The sequence below is a fragment of the Phoenix dactylifera genome, chromosome 3 (genome assembly GCF_051530095.1).
Source record: "Phoenix dactylifera cultivar Ajwa chromosome 3, Ajwa_hap1_PhDact_Kaust_v1.1, whole genome shotgun sequence".
Taxonomy (NCBI): domain Eukaryota; kingdom Viridiplantae; phylum Streptophyta; class Magnoliopsida; order Arecales; family Arecaceae; genus Phoenix; species Phoenix dactylifera.
Genome location: NC_143192.1, coordinates 56413591 through 56430403, shown reverse-complemented (window position 1 = coordinate 56430403; position 16813 = coordinate 56413591). Strand labels below are relative to the sequence as shown.

The 16813-nt window shown below is 38.8% G+C and overlaps 1 protein-coding gene across 1 annotated transcript; it reads right to left on the bottom strand.

Moving 5' to 3' along the window:
* Positions 1-854: 854 nt before the first annotated feature.
* LOC103708383 (protein transport protein SEC23 E-like) lies at positions 855-16470 on the bottom strand. The gene is made up of 12 exons (XM_008793279.5): positions 15263-16470; positions 14918-15091; positions 11431-11592; positions 7976-8118; positions 6392-6467; positions 6110-6282; positions 5931-6012; positions 4632-4709; positions 4018-4179; positions 3673-3936; positions 1755-1859; positions 855-1377 (listed from the first exon to the last, which is right to left on the bottom strand). Exons 1-12 carry the CDS (start codon positions 16070-16072, stop codon positions 1231-1233), a joined length of 2376 nt encoding a protein of 791 aa, XP_008791501.1. The 5' UTR covers positions 16073-16470; the 3' UTR covers positions 855-1230.
* Between the last annotated feature and the right edge of the window lie 343 nt (positions 16471-16813).

Sequence of the window (16813 nt, the reverse complement as noted above, 5' to 3'; positions counted from 1 at the left end):
GGCCCTAGCTGAGTCAATGTCATCTCCTACAGAGACATGGAGACACTCAGTGCCCTTGGCCACAATATCCTTCTTGAACAACCGCCCCTTGGCTACAATATCCTTCAAACGCTTACTTATATCTCCAAAAGAATGCAGGCCCTAGCGTATCCTCCCAGGGCAATCAATTCAGTACCATCATCTAAAAATTGTATCCCGAAGATCAAAGGGAGTTCTAAAAATCTCGCCCAGATAAGGCATTATGTCTCAAGTCCATCCCAGGACGAAAATAAGGGTGCCAATGCTCCAATGCCAACACTTGTCCGGCCACCACCCAAAGACCTCGGACCATCATCCTCCGCCCTCAGCATACTTGAACCGGAAAATTGAATGAGCCTCAGAAAGAGGGATCAACTTAAAGACTCCAGCAATCAGCCACGGTAACTTCAGTAAGGAACTTACCAATGAGAGAATTGGTCCGCCAGCAAGATCAATCTCCTCGTTAGAGGACACTATCTCTTCTGAGAAACATTCTCGTAGGCGAGCAACCTCTCTAAGAGAAATCTTCTTGGTGTCCCATCAACAGCGTCTTCGGGAAACTCTTCTGGACTAGTTTGCATTGCAAAGCTAACAATGAATTCGAACACATGCTCCTACCTCTAAGTCAATGGTGATCTTACAAGTTCTAATTTGTTGAGATTCAGCCATTCAAGCAAATATATAGCTCCTGCCTTGCCTTAATTATGCATTGATAATGCATCTTCATTTTTTGCCATACTGCACAAAATTCAGTGTGTTTCAGATGGTTCGGTTGGTTCCGGTGTGATCCCCACCTTCACCCTACTTTCAGCTTAGGCATCCACCAGAGAGCGATCTTGCAGGGAGTAAAAAGACATGGCCATTGTTCTAAAATTCCAGCCTAAAAAGTATCATAGCTTAGGTCCAAATACAAGAGATATAAATTCCTTCAATATAGAACTTACAAACTGACTCAAACCGTCCCCTCAACTAAGTACAGCAAAACAGCCAGCTCTCTCAAGTCTTTGTTCCTTTAAGAATGCTCGGTGCATCATCCAAAATCAAAAAGAATTTGATGCACAAACTAATATTATTTGTCAATGGGAAAATGGCTTGATATTGAGAATATATGACGAGCAGTGTAGAACTCTGGGAAAACAGAGAATAGCTCAAACCTAGAAACGACCTCAACCCACATAAGATAACCAACGAACAAATAGTGCATGCATGTCCTCATGACTGAACAGCCAGCCTCTGAAGATGTTCACAGAATACTTGAAGGCTGACATCGTCTGTGAAGATGACATCCGAGCCTGGAGCCACCTCATGCGCAGAGTTATATGTAGCTGATGGGTTCAACTTTGCCAACAAAAATCTTGCCTGCAGAGCATCCAATTATAAGCAGGAGAATCAGAAGTAGGGCAAGCCCAGTAGGTCTTTTCAGAACTGAATAATATGTAACAAAATGATTTCTAGATGACAACTCATCAAAACTTAAACCAGAATTCCCTTACCATCTGAAAAACATCAGTTTATTTAACACCAAGAAACAAGTTATCTACGTTTTTATTTTCAAACTAATACATCAAACCCTAAGTTGAACTAAGGATTATTGCAGTCAAAGAAAGACTAATTACAAGACAAGTCCATCAATTTAAGCACAGAAATGATGCATCTTGGAGATACATGCAAGGAATAAGTTAATATCACCGGTCACATTGAAAGATAAAACCAAATAAGATAAAAAAATTGCAGACCTGTGAGCCATGTTGATCACAAATAACTAATCTGGGAACAGGAAAACGATCTCTAATGATAATCTGTGCATCGTCTTGAGGAGCTTGCAATAGTTGAGCAAAGGCCTGTAGATCGCACAACAAAGTACAAGAAAATTATCCCTGAAAACTCATTTGATGACAGCAAGTTTACCATCTTTAAAAGAAAACTTGATAGCCTCATGAACCCTAGCAACCGTAAAAATTGTCTCTAAATCAAGAGCTTTCATCTCCTAACCAGGCATCCATTTTTACAGGTCAACATGTAAACTCTATATTTAAAATGATTCACTGGAAAAGAAGAAACCCAGTGAGGATCCAGATATCAACACACATACACGCATGCACACATATATTATATAATATTTAAGTTAACGCAACAACTCCACTGAACTGAACATGCACAGTTACATAGCAGAGCAAATTTATTCAATGGAATAGGAGTTGCACGCACTAGTACAGACCAATTTCAAAGATAAAAGCACATATGACAACTAAATTGTTAATGTGATTGATGGATCTAGCATATAACTAGTGAAAACCACCAATATACAGCACAAATAATAACCAACAAGCTTATCCTTTTTGTTAGCCACCAGCTTCATGGTTTACTACTCCTCCTGAACAGGATAGAGTGATCAATGACCATGAGGAGTCTAATAACAATTAAGTACACTTCTACTATAGGAAAATAAAGGTTTTAAAATTTTGTAAAGCAAAGGAAATATTTACACCAGCTAGTAATAACCTATTTTAGTATTCCCTCCAGATAGAATAAACAACCATTTTGAGTTCAAATAAGGTGAACAAAAGGAAAGAGAGACTAAAAATACACCAATACAACAGAAGGCTAACAGATAAACATGTTTGTAGTCAACTGAAGTACTAGACAAGGTCATACTAGTTCCCTAACTCCGGCAATCCTTGTTTCTAACAATATGCAACAATTGTTGGTAAACCCAGAATGGCTCATGTGAGACTTTTGGAACAAAAGAGTTACCAAAGTCTCCACACTCTCACTAAACCAAAGTACATCTTTGACTTTCCAACCTTTTGACAAAGACGAAGTAGAGTAGCAGTCAATGAATGCTCTGTTAACAAAGACAACTTTAAAGTTATCGGAAGCATGATTTGAATATATTCAAAGGGAAAAATCAAATGCATGACACAGGTTGAATGATGTCTTGTCAGGGCATTAACAAATCAACAATGCATGCTAATGTTGACAGGCCCCCTTTATCAAATCTTGGTGGAAAACAACTACGCAGAGTTGCATAAACAGGCAACTTCACTTATGACTGAGATGTAGAAGCTGCTCACTAATACATCCATGAAGACTGGAAAGAACAGGTGATAAGAAGATGGCAGCTCAAGCTAACTGTTGATAATCATGGCACAAAAATGAATACCTCAATTTTACGAATAGAAATGAAGTCTTTGGGGAACATTAGTGGAAGGTTTTAGAGGCAAATATTAGGTTATGGGCTGTCCATATTGTGTAATTATTGTCCATATGAGAAGTCTTCTGTTTTACATTATGGTTTCTTTAACTGCTAGGATTTATGACCATTTGATTTGACCATAGGTGGAGTGGGTTTTGAGATTTGTTGATTTATGCAGGGTTCTAGCACCCAACTTTTGCGATTAAATTGACAGTGGTACAGCCATCAGTTCTCGTAAATCATTATATCAACAAACTTAAGCTATAAGATTCTACGATGACTGCTGAAAGTCAACATCTTTAACATGACAAGAAGCAGTTATGAATTTACAGATGGTGACCATAAAGCAAAATTTAACACCACGCAACGTCCAACTAATCCAATTGTAACTCAGATACATTATGCACCAGAATTCCAGTACAAAGAAGTACACAAGATGGTGACCACCACCAATTTACCTGATGCTCTGGCTGATTCTGGTAGCCCATGTTGCGCCATTGAGCAATTGTCATACCATGAAAAATAACAACACTAAAATAGGCATCTAGCAGCAGTATATGGTCCGCTGATATAGATGCTACATCCAACAATGCAGGAGCCGGTGGTGAATTAAAAGAATATGAAAGCAGTGAAGGCTGAATCATGACAACAGAATTGGTAATGCTCTCCCGATTCAACAACATACGGAAATACGCAGTCTCATCCGGACTATTGTTAAAAACCTGCAGTGCAAGAAAGTCAGTACTTCAAGAACATTGTATCGAACAGTTATCAAAGTTCATAGTAATTATACAATTTTTTACCTGTACAAATTGCGATCGCCGAAGATTAAACATAAATTGTGGAAATATTGAGAAATTTGGATGCAAAGTAAATGAAGCAGGATCATCTTTTCTATAATCACCAAATCGCGAGCAAAGGCGGATGAGAGATCTGTCCAACCATCTTGTTGCATCAAACTCTTCCTGGAAAAGCAGACAAGTCACAATGACTATGTAAGACCCACATGATTTGCAGAGGGCCAAGCACAAGTAATCTTTAGTGGAAAGTGCAAGTACCATCTATAAAATATTCTTTTCAATATTTTGTTCACCATACAAACTAGAACCTACCTAGTCTGGTTTTGCAAACTTTGCAAGGAAATAAGGTAATGGAGTTCTAGGTCGATAAATATACAGATACAAAACCATTAGTGAAAAAATCTGGAAAATTAGAGCATAACTTCATGAACAAAATGTTGTGGATATTAGGGAAATACAGAACATTTGTTGATGCACCCAAATTGTTGCTGATAATGAACATCTTAAAATATAATATAAAAATTGAATTTTACATGCACAACACCCTATGTTGATTTTTTGGGAAGTGTCTTGTGTTAAAAAGTATGCAAACATATCTAGTGAAATCAGCAGTTTACCTCCATCTCCATCTTCAAGGATATATATCTTGCTAAAACAACAGCTGCGGTTTCCTGGTCAAACCCTTCAACCAATTCCTGCACATGCAGTAATTTTTCACATAAGAAAACAAGTAATCATAACTGTAATATGTATTTCAATGGTAAGATAAGAATGGCTAATGGAGAGGCCTATTCTTGATAGACATGTAAAGATGCTCTAGAAGGCTAGCTGAAAAGTAAACAGTTATGCAACCTTGGAACTTGATGTCATTTACTTGTCCCGAAGTCTTGCAAAACTTCCTAGAAAAACCCTTTTTAACATTACATAATCATGCAAGCAACAAACTTGCTTGTATGTAATGCAGATCCATGTACAAGTTTGATCGACACATCAAAGATGCAGCACTTTAATAAAGCAAGAAATGGCCCAAAAACACACAAACTAAAGGGCATGTCAACTAAACTCTCCATTGCTTAAGACTGTGTTACTAAATCAAATTTGCAATGCAAAGGATTGTAGTTCAGCAAAACCTCCAAGAAAGGTTGAGCATAACTTTTTACTGCAGGCAGCTAATACTACGAATGGGCCACCAGGCTGACGTGAGACAAAATGAGTAAGTATACTTTCAGGCCCAGCTTAAGCTAAGGAAAAGCAGACTTAAAGCACACCTACGTAGCAAGACCCAAATGATTCCAGGGGAAGAATTGGCCACCCTTGACACAGATGTGACCCCAACCACAAATCCAAAACTGAATATATGTACACATGCATCTATATCGACAAAACACTTTTCATTTAAATTAACAATCCTCCTCTCTTTCTCTCTCTAATACAATAAATACAGTAGTAAATCTAAAAACAAAAGAGTGCACATTGATCAATATACAATTCTAAGCAAACTCTAATAATAACCCCCTTACTCTCCTCTCTTCTAGACCCTTATCTTTGTCTTGCCTTTGCAATGTCCTCACAGGCCACTACTGGGGGACATTCCTCATGAAAAAACCCACCCCCATCCGACCTCCTGCAACCATGTTCCCAGGCCCATCCCTCACCCACATGTTGGCTGCTGTGTTAATTTAATTAGGATGCGTATATCTCCAATATTCTTTACATCCAAGATAAAGTATTCTTCAATATGGAAATCAAGCATATCATGATGATGATTTAAAAAGCACAGATAAGAATTACAAGCTCTATAGCATATATAGCAAGCTGGGCTTGCATAAACTTTAAAACAAGACTCAACTATTATAGATTTTCTGATGTACAATCAGAGAAATATAACAAAAGAAAAATAACATGTCATAACTAACTTCCGTATTGGCAGAACCATCCACCCATTTCCTAGTGATAGTTGTAACTCGTAGCCTCATCTGACCTTCAGGATTCTGATAGCTGCAGGAAAATGACCATTATATCTTTAACTAATATCATCCACCATGACAGAAGAAAAATCCCAAAAGAGAGAATCAAAATAGAGGCTGTATTATACTTTGTTAAAAACTGTATATATAATTGTGGATTTGGAATTCCTGGTTGGCTTGACCGTTCACTTGGTGATATATCAAAAAAGACAGTCAAACAAGTACTCCTATCAAGACCACACATCCTCCATGAAGTCGTGTTCCCCTGACCTATGACTGTATCAGCACAAAGAGCTCCTTTCTGCAAGTGTCACAACTCACAACAGTCAGCAATACATTGATTAGACAAAAGTGATAATATAAAGTCTATGACATCATCCAGAAGCATTAAGACTTAAAATCGGGCAAACCTTTTCCAAAGATGTACACGGTCCGATAGCTCCCTGAATTTTGATGTCCTTGGAACAATTGATCTCAAGCGTACCACTGGAATGAAAAAGTAACACTCAGCATTCATACATATATGCCACCACCATAGGATATGCACATGAGCAACAGAGTCACCAAGTGAATAGATGATTAAGAAAAATGGCAAAGAAATAGCAGCCATAACCCTGAAAATGAACAACACTTTCCATATAGTGAAGTACAATAATAATCCTGGCAAATCTTCTCAAAAACTAAATAATGCTGGCAAAAAAAAAAATCTGAGAATACCGATTATTAATAGAATTTTGCATGAATATCGAACAAAATGTAAACCATGTGATTTACTCAGCCTTTAGTTTGTTTTTGGATATCTATTTATAAGAGAACATGAATAGGTATCACTTTTATCATTCCAGCATCGATATGTACCTAGAAGTGAGTTAAATCCTTTCCATAATCCATAAGAAGAATTGCAGGATGTCCAGTAAGCATATTATCTCAATAGAAAGAGCGTCTGATTTTGCACTGTTGAATGATAATAAAAACAAATTTATTTATCAAGAAAGAAAAGGAAAACAAAAACCAAATACAAAACTCATCAATCTGGGGCTGATCTAATGCCTTTAAAACACTATAGCATTCTCAATTCCTATAATTTTCAGAAAATAGCTTTAAAAAATCAGATTTTATTGAAGAAAGATAGATAAGATTTCCGCAGAAAGTTATAATATATAGTTTGTGGCGCAATTAATCTGCTCTGCTAGAAAGTCAATAAGTCTAAGATTGGTGACAACAGTTACCATTTTACACAAGCATTGGCAGTGACAGCCAATAAGCATAGACAAGAACAATAATATAATATAGAAAATCTTCCAGGTGCATCAATAGTTAAAACTCTGAGAGGGGGGAAGAAAGAGAGAAGATAGAAAGAATACATTATAAGAAGGTTTGAACATAAATAAAGGATAACCAATTTTGACATGTGCAAGCAGGAGATTGTATTGATTAGGCCATAAACATATAGATAATGGGAATAGAATAAAGAAAACTCAGATAGAGATGGCATAGAGAATTTCACAGAGCAACTTTTGTTTGCATAACTCAATTTTTTTAGGACAAAGGACTGGGCAGGATACACCGAAGATTCAAATCTCGAGAATCAGTAGCTGACAAGTATGGTATGGTCCTCAAGACAAAGGCAATATGCCTTGGTGCAAATAAGCAAAAAAGAAATTTAAGCATACCAAGCGGTACAGGATCAGTATCGCATGATACAGGCCTGGTTTGCCCAGTTCCAATGCATATGATCCTATACTACTGGCTAATGGCCAATAAGGTATGTACAAGCCAGTATAGGACCAATATTTATGAGATTTTACACCTTGGGGTACACAAAGCAGACACCATACTGAAGGGATAACACTTTAAGCTTATGCATGTGGAGTGAATTATACAATCTTCACAGCCAGTATATATAACAATATCAAATTAATTCCCAGTGCATAAAGCTAGGAAAGACCCTGTCTGACTAACACATCACCGACAGGCAATGCAGCGGAACTCACTTAAAAGAAAGACCAAGGGATTGTTCGCCATCCTCAAAAATTCGCTTGAAAGAGTCTTTGAAGACTGGGTGTCCAAAACTTTCAGCCAGAACAACAAGACCACCTGTTCTTTCAACAGCAACTTTCATTTCTGCAACTCCAACCTGGATATAAATATGACGGTAAAAAGTCATTCCACAGAACATAAGAAATGTATTATCTTTATTTAGTTATGCAGCAGTCCAATAAATCAAAAGCAGCAAACTTTCTAACAAAGTGATGTGGACAAATTTTAGATAAAGGAGAAGATCACTGATTGAATCTCTCTCTCTCTCTCTCTCTCTCTCTCTCTCTCTCTCTCTCTCTCTCTCTCCCTCTCTGTGCATGTGTGCTTTTCTGAAAATCATAAGATAAGAGGGGCTCACTTTATATGTCAGCCAATCAGCCAATTAATTTAGCAGTCTCAATCATTTAGACTCACATTACAATTTAGCATTTGCATGCTTGCATAAATGTAATTTTTAATCTATGTATACTGACCTCAAATAAAAAGAACAGGTGAAGATTGCAAAGTTGCATAAAGGCAAGACTGCAAAGTCGCAGACTTTCAAGTTGGTGCTGCATGGTTCCACAGTGTTGCGCAATTGTATGTGCCCCAAAAATAATTTCTTTAATATGATGCAAAAGATCTTTCTTATGATTTGTTACCCCATTTACTGTAACTCAAGGTCAATTAATGGCATATAAATGTAAGAAATGTCAGAACTTCAAATCGAGCTCAACGGAAGTGGCATCCTAAAGGGTAATTTCCAACTTCAAACAGATGACGGGGTCCAGGAAATGAGAGAGACGCATGGAGAGCTATTACCAACAAGGTCAGGCATGGTTAATCAAAGTCAATTATATGCATATATGGTCAGAAATCTACAAGCCACCAGGCGTTTAAGTTACATGTGTATATATGGTCAGCAAGTGGCAAATAATAGTCAAAACAGAAAGGAAAGTTTGGACATGATTCTTACAATTCCTAAAAGTAACTTCAAAATATTTTAAGCAAGTTACCAGGGTGAATAGAATACATAATAGAGGCACATGACTTAGTTGACTTACATGCATCAGAACATCCAAAAAAGGGTCCCCTTGCTTTAATAAATACGTACATACTCATACACGTACTACACATGCATGCATGCTTGTGCGCACACATATAGAGATAGAGATAGAATAAGAGAGTAAACCCGCGCACCCTAGGGCCAAGCTTCCCAGCCAGTAAATGAGCAGGCCTCGGCACAAACTTGAAGCACATCAGGTTGGGTTGGATCTAGAAATCAAGGGCCAGACCACTTTTCTGGTCAGGTTTGATTCGATCAAAATTTACCTTGACCTGCCCAGTGCAGCTATAAAATCTACCATATATTAGTTATATATAGGAATTATAGCATAAACTGTAAAACCCCCTTGTGTCCATTGTGTTTTCCCAATTTTCTCTACATTTTGCTCCATGCTTTTCCCTCTCTGTCCACTTCACCCCTCTTTCTTCCAGCCATTTTTCCCACCTGTCTTCCCCTTGCCCTCCCTCCGTCTCTCCCTCTCCCCCCGCCCACGCCCCCTAAAAAAAAGGAGAGAGAGAACGTGCAGCAATGCTACCATGCTGGAACCCTGAGAGATGGGTTGATTGTGTTGAGCTCGGCCTCGGTCACCCAGGGATGAAATTTAATCACCAAACTAGAATAAGGCTGACAGGACTAGGTCCAAGATTGGGTCAAACATAGCTCAGACCAGCCCAATGGTGCTTTATTCTCGTTTATAGCCAGGCCCAGCCAATGCCAAAGCCTAATCAGAAAATTAATTAATAAGAACAGGTGAGTCATGTCACAATGGCACAACCTCTAAATCAACAAAATCCATTAGATCCCAAAACCCATTATTATATCCACATAATATGCATTCCTGTAGTTAATGTTATAAGTTGATTTTCCAAATCAATCTTTCAAAGAACTTCAGGTATTCTCTACAAAATGACAAGCCTCCATGTCGTTACAAACATTCGATAAATTATCAGCCAAGATTGCCCCCGCAAAAAGCACGGTGGTCCATTAAATTCAGAAGCCTAAACTCCAACTAGATTTCTTCAGAAAAGATTTAGACACAATCTGGTATAGTTCAACCAACTAGCTAGCAGGCTATTTTAACTTCCCATAACTGAGACATCCTCATATGAAATGAGACAGATAATATTAAATCTATGCCCCCCACATATAAGCATTTTTCAACCCTGCAGAATTCTTCATCATCATATGCCAAAACCTTTAACTAAATCTATACAGAAATCCAAAGCCTGCTTACATTCTCCTTCTTCACATCAAATACCGCTACCCTTAAATTAAATCATCGTATTCTTTTTATAAGTTTGAGTTTCTAATCTAGTTCAGCCAAAAAGGATCCAGACTTTCTACATCTGGCCTAGATAGGGCTGCACATGGATTGGATTGACCTGCTTCCAATCAGGAACACGTCCAAAAAAAATATGGTCCTATCCAAACAGGAGTTATTCAGAGAAGGCATCGTGGGAAAAATATGACCTGTTTTGAGCATGGATTAGACATAAATCACTAAGTGCCCCAATCCAAATTCGAACCAACCTGAAATTAATACACTATATATTCACAAACCTCCTGAATTTAAGAAATTATTCTTAAATTTATTATAGGTAGTAATTATTCAGTGTTGTTGATTATAATTTATATATGGTTGTCAATCAAGTGTTATACAGAATAGGTGTTTGATAATGTCGACACGTTGTTCATTGATATTTGTATTGCATTATATGTTTATGATATAAATTGTATAGGTTTACCATGGTTTGCATTTGTAATATCCTTGACCTGTTTCGATCCAAAACTCCATGGATCGATTAAAAAAAAAAATCATAAGCCCAATCCGATCTGACCTGAACCAGAATGAATTAGGCTTGGTTTCAATTTTTTAACCCAATTCAAATATGGATTGGATTTGAGTTGCATCCATTCAAAAGCCAGCCAACCCACTTGCAGCCCTGATCCTAGACTTTTCACATGGTTATTTTTAACATTTTCACCTATGAAATAGACCATTGGCATGTGCACAAATAAATGAAATTGGACGATGATGCCATGTTCGGCAGTTCAGCCAAAAAAGAACCTTCTAAATGCGTAAGTTCTCATTGTCATTACAGATTAGCAGCTTTTTATCAGCTATCCTGTCCAGCATCCATCAGTAAGTACAATCACATAGGTTAGCACTCTGGTTCAACCCTTCAATTTTCTAGCATTGCACACTGTTTTAAGCTAACATGATATCAGTATATTCCTATAACATAGGACCAACAGTAATATTCATCACAGAGCCAAATTCATCAAAGAAATATGTGAACATGTTATCTTATGTATAAAAATTTTTGGAAACGAACTGCTGAAGGAATCAAAGGTTACACAAACCTGATCAAGTGCAGAAGCAAAAAGGTCCAACACATGGCCCTGGTTAACCAGCTGTTTGGCAAGATTATCATAAAATTTAACAGCTTTGTGGAAATGCGGAGCTGCATCTTTGTCAAGATCTTTATGTGAACGCACTGGCTCTGACAAATCTTTTGAGACAATCTGCAAATTACAAATGAATTGGGCCCCAAATGTTATAAAGGACTAGACAACAGCAACATACAAAATAATATCTGAGGTAAAAAATTGGAAATAATAGTATGTTTCTTAGTGTTAGGCATATACAAGAGGCCTTCTTTTGTAGCATCTTTAAATATAAAAGTATACATTGGTAAAAAAATCATGTGGATATATAATAACAAAGCTAGCTCATCCAGTGAAATATCTGCTAAGCTCTATGGTACATGAGGAATCCACCTCAAGAAGGAGAAGGGAAAAACATGCGACCATCATGAAATTGAAATAACTGACTTTGTTCTCCAATCAATCTGAAACTGAGAAGGCATGCTTGCACTTGTAATATGAAGGCATCATTTCTTAAACTCTAAAAAAAATGCATCATAGTTTGAATCTTTTATTAGATAAGCAATACTAACTCACAAACAGTTAAAGAGAACCAAAAATCCTAACCAACTTTAACCATAATACGAACTAAAACTGGAAAATGAATGAAATAAAGCGCAAAAACAAGAAGAACTTTAACATGGATGTTGTCTGGACACAGACAAAAGACTTAAATTCAAATATGCAGCAGAATGTCTGATTTAGCAAGAGGAAAAGAACAAGATACAAAAATATAAAGGTTGATTTTTCAATATTGTAATTTTGAAGATCTCACATGAAAATAACAAAGTGTTTCTTTAATCCCACTCTAAATATTATAGGAGTCCAACCCTCACTCTAATCCCAAATCACCCGTGGACTCCTATTCTCCCTTCCTCCTGCCTCGCCACTTGACACCCAGTATCACTACCGTTATCACCTCCCCACTCCGTTGCCTGCTGACTGCTCTAACAATCCCCAACAGGTACACCCCTTCTGCCTCTCCCTAACTTTCCATCACAGCCACCATTGCTGAAACCCAATACCAACCATCTCATTCTTCCTTATCCCTTCAATCCCCCCACCCTTCCTTATCCCTTTGTTTCTTCCTTCCCTTCAATGCTACACCATGGCCATTGGTCCTAATCGCTCCTCTTCCACCTTCCCTCACCATTTTGATATTGCAATGAATTTAGGAATTCTCAGGCCAGTCAAGTTGTACCAGAGTTGTAGGACTTTATCTTCAGCTCAGGATCGGGCTCAGCTCGAGTCAGCCAAATCTTTGTTGATATCATGTCTTCCGACTTGAACCTGGCTGATGCATAGGCCTAGTCGTCCTCTTCTTATGACATCAAGTCCATGTCTTGTGACTAAAGACCAAAAATATTTGAAGAGATCATTCAAACTCATGTGCCAAACTAAGAATCCTACTAAATTAATGCTAGGTAATATATATTTAGATTGAGATTTATTAAATGTATTTGCACATGATATTGATTTTTTTTTAAAAAAAATAGATTTAAATAAAAATGAGACAAAAGATAGATTGGGTTGAACAATCATAGGCACAATACCTAAGCGCACACATACCTAGATCAAAGCATGAAATCCATGATACATGAAGTAGGAAAAAAGGTGGGGGTACACTAATTAGCTTTTCATGAATCACCTTCAATCTAATCAGGATGGCTTCGCCCCTACTTATATGAACCGCAATAACTTTAACCCTAAAAACCATGCTTATCCTAGCTTTTGTCAACAATAACAGTCTAGATCTGCAAATTAAGGTAGCATTTGGCATCATTTCTTTTTTTTATTTTTAAAATAACAAAATGGAAATTCTTCTTCTGAACTATTTTCTAAGTTTTTAAAAATATAAACATATTTAATATGGTCAACTATTTTTAAACATAAAAAATGATAGTGGTGGTAGTGGCAGTGATGTTAATGGCAAGGATGGTGGCAGTAGTGGTAATGGTGGCAGCAATGGTAATGTTGGTGATGGAAATAGTGACAATGATTATAGAGGCGACAAAAGGCAGTGGTGGTGAAGACAACGACGGTGTTGGTGGTGGTATCGGTAGTGAAAATAAAAAATATGAGTTTCTTATTTTTGAAAGTATTGAAAATAAGAATTTTTATTTTTATTTTTCTAGAAATAATAGAAATGACTTTGAATTTTTTTTAAAAAAAGGAAACAATAGCATTGAACATGCTTGTTTATCTCAATTTCTATGTTTCTATCTTAAAAATAGGAAACAAAAATAAAAGCAAAGCTAAGCAGGACCTAAATTTATGAGCAAAGAAACAACAAATTGGATGTATGTTTCATCTCCCATCATAACATACGCAGACCCCAACGAACTTGGCATAAACAATCACGTTTGGTGCTTCTAGCATGCCCAAAATGGGTACTGAATTGTATATTGGAGAGATAAAATTTCATCTCAAGCCTCAAGATATGACCCCTAAAAGTTAGTACTATAACTAGATCCAAAATAAAGAAATTGATTACACCATAAGCTAATATATACCTTAAGTATTGCATTTTAATTTACGGAGGTGACCTAGCCCTGCATATATAAAGGCCATGATATCATGTTTTAATTAAAATAATACTTTGAGTATAACCCATTACAATAACAACTAATTTTCATTGATGATCATTTCACATCCAAATGCATATTATTGCAATTCACAATCATAGATCATCAGAAATTCACATTGCAGACTTAGTTGTCTCATTAAAAGCTCAACCCCATATCTCTTACTATATTGCACATGCAAGTTGTAAAGTACCGAAGGCTTAATTTACAGCACAAGATACAAAAAGAAATAAGAAAATTATAAGTACCCTGATATAAAATCCCTATTACCCATTATTAGCTAGCATGCTACAATAGCATAGATCAGTCAAAGCTGAGTAATGAATTTTAACCGATTCCACTAACAATTTTATTCATAATATCATGGAAAGTGGATATATAGCCTATCTTGGCAGCACTATGAATGCCAAATGTGCTAAGCATTCTGCCTGCTACATCACAGCATGAAGTTCCATTGCATATGCTACAAAATCAAGCCATCATCCCAAAATGTAAGGGCATATTTGCAGCCCACTCCATAACATACCTCGTTCACCAGAAAGGACATTCTCAAGTAAACATACAGATGAAAAAAAAGTCATCAATTGAAATCCCAGAATAAAAGGATTAAAAGACACGAAGGATAACTGTTGCAAGGTCTTTAAAATTTTGTTCCAACCACATGACTTCTAGCATTGCAAATGGAAAGTATTGAAAAGGAAGTAGCATGTCACAATTATCCAGAGCTCCAGACTAGGGTAACTCAAGAATAAATTTGATTATTCCACATGCAAGGAATCTAAGTGTCCAAACATCAAGATTCGATAATAAACTGCATCAAGGAAACTAGGAACAATTACCATTCCAGGGCCTTCAGTACACGGCCCGCCAACCAAAGCTATGATGCGAGCCCCAGTGCCAGGCATGCAAGCTCCGAGTAAGCCAGCTGCAACACTGAGAGCAACCCCCGTGCAACGGCGAGACCGGTTTCCAGCTTCCACCGGCCACTGATCCGTCTGGAGCTCATCTAACAACTGCAATAAACGGCAAAACCAGTCCTTTTCTAAGAATTTTTTTTTTACGGGGATATAAATAAAAAGAGCGCTCGGGAATCATTTCCTGGGGCCTGCAGACCCACGCACGGAGATATCAATCAGCCAAACAACAGTCAATTGTTGGGAAGGGATATAAAATAAGAACCTCACCGCATTGAGGGTATATTCACAATCGGAGGCCGGGAGCAGGAACCTGTTGACAGACCCAGAAGGATGCAATCCGTTGGCCTGGAGCCCCGCCTTGGGATACCCAGGGGGGCCGGCAGCACCGGGGCGAATACCGGCAGAGAAGAGGCCGAGCTGATCCAAGATCTGCTCCTTAGATATCTCCTTGGTGCCGCGGAAGACGTAAATCTTCGACAGATCGGAAAAGCCGAGCTCGTGGAGGTGGACCTGCGTGCCGAAGGTAACGAGGCCGACGAGGGCGTGGTCAGGGAGGAGGCCGAGGGCGCGGCGCATGGCGGACTTGACGAATCCCAGCTCCTCCTCGATGAGGCAGGTGTCGAGGACGAAGAGGAAGATGGGGGCTGGGACGGCGGCGGCAGCGGCGGCAGCGGCGGCGGCGGCGTCATGGGGCGGGGGAGCGTACTCTACGGTGGTGCACTGGGGATAGAGCTCGCCGGGGACGTTGGTCTCGCTGATGGCGGCGTAGTGTGGGGGAAAGTGGTTGCGGGAGAAGCAGATGGGGCAGATCCAGATCCTGGCGGCGAAGTCGACGCGGGCGAAGGGGTTGAGGACCGCGGCGCAGGGGGGCTTGCACCGGAGCGGCGCGTAGGGGAGGACGAGGAGGGAGGGAGAGGCCCGGATCGGGGCGATGCACGCCGCCACGGGGATCACGCACTTGCTCGCCTCCACCTTGGATCGGGGCCACGCGTTCCACGTCATGCGGACGCCGTCGGGGCCGTCGGGGTCCGCTGCCGCCGCTCCTCCTCCGCCGCCACCGGCCAGGTCCGCCGCCATCGTCGCGGTGGTGGTGATAGATCAATCTCGGGTGTTCGCTCCGGCTGCCGCGTCGGTTATGGCAGAGGGGGAGGCTTGGTGTCGGAGAATTGTCTTGGTGAGGCTCTCAGGTGGGCCGCGGGGGCTTTATTTGGATCCAGTTAAGGATGGTGGGTCGAGGATGGATCGTGCACTCCAGTGGACTACAATTAAGACCTGCATCTCTTCTCCTAATTGGCCTTGATTGGATTTGGGGTCAATTTTAGCCAACTCATCGGTTCATCCAAATAGGACGGATCCATTTAAACTCATACACGGGGATGGGATTTAGATATAATATCCGAAATAGGTTGGGGTCAGGTACAGTTAATGGCATGCCCTGCTCTAAACCTCATCTGATATAATATAACCTTCTACCCTCCTCTCCCAGTTCCCTTGATGGATAATAGCCATCACAGCCTCATTTGTCTCCATCATCCCTCCTTCTTTTACTTCAAAAATTATTACTATTAAAACTTGGATAATATATATATATTCTATGAAAATTACAGCGGCCGATTTTTTTTTTTATTTCAAAAGTGCCGATTGATTTGACTTACGCATGAATTATTTCTTATTAGAATATATTGCAATTATTATTGTATCTAGGTTTCTTTCTATCCGAATCAAAAATTAGATTATAAGAGAATAACCTATAAGCTTCTTCCATTTATATTGCAGTTATAATCTTGCTAATTATAGCTATAACCTATAATTAACTGA

Coding starts and splice junctions, on each gene's coding strand:
- LOC103708383 (XM_008793279.5), bottom strand. CDS start 16,072: ATGGCGGCGGACCTGGCCGGTGGCGGCGGAGGAGGAGCGGCGGCAGCG. Junction 6,283..6,391: donor CGTGTACATCTTTGGAAAAG/GTTTGCCCGATT, acceptor TGACACTTGCAG/AAAGGAGCTCTTTGTGCTGA. Junction 4,710..5,930: donor ATGGTTCTGCCAATACGGAA/GTTAGTTATGAC, acceptor CTGCATGTGCAG/GAATTGGTTGAAGGGTTTGA.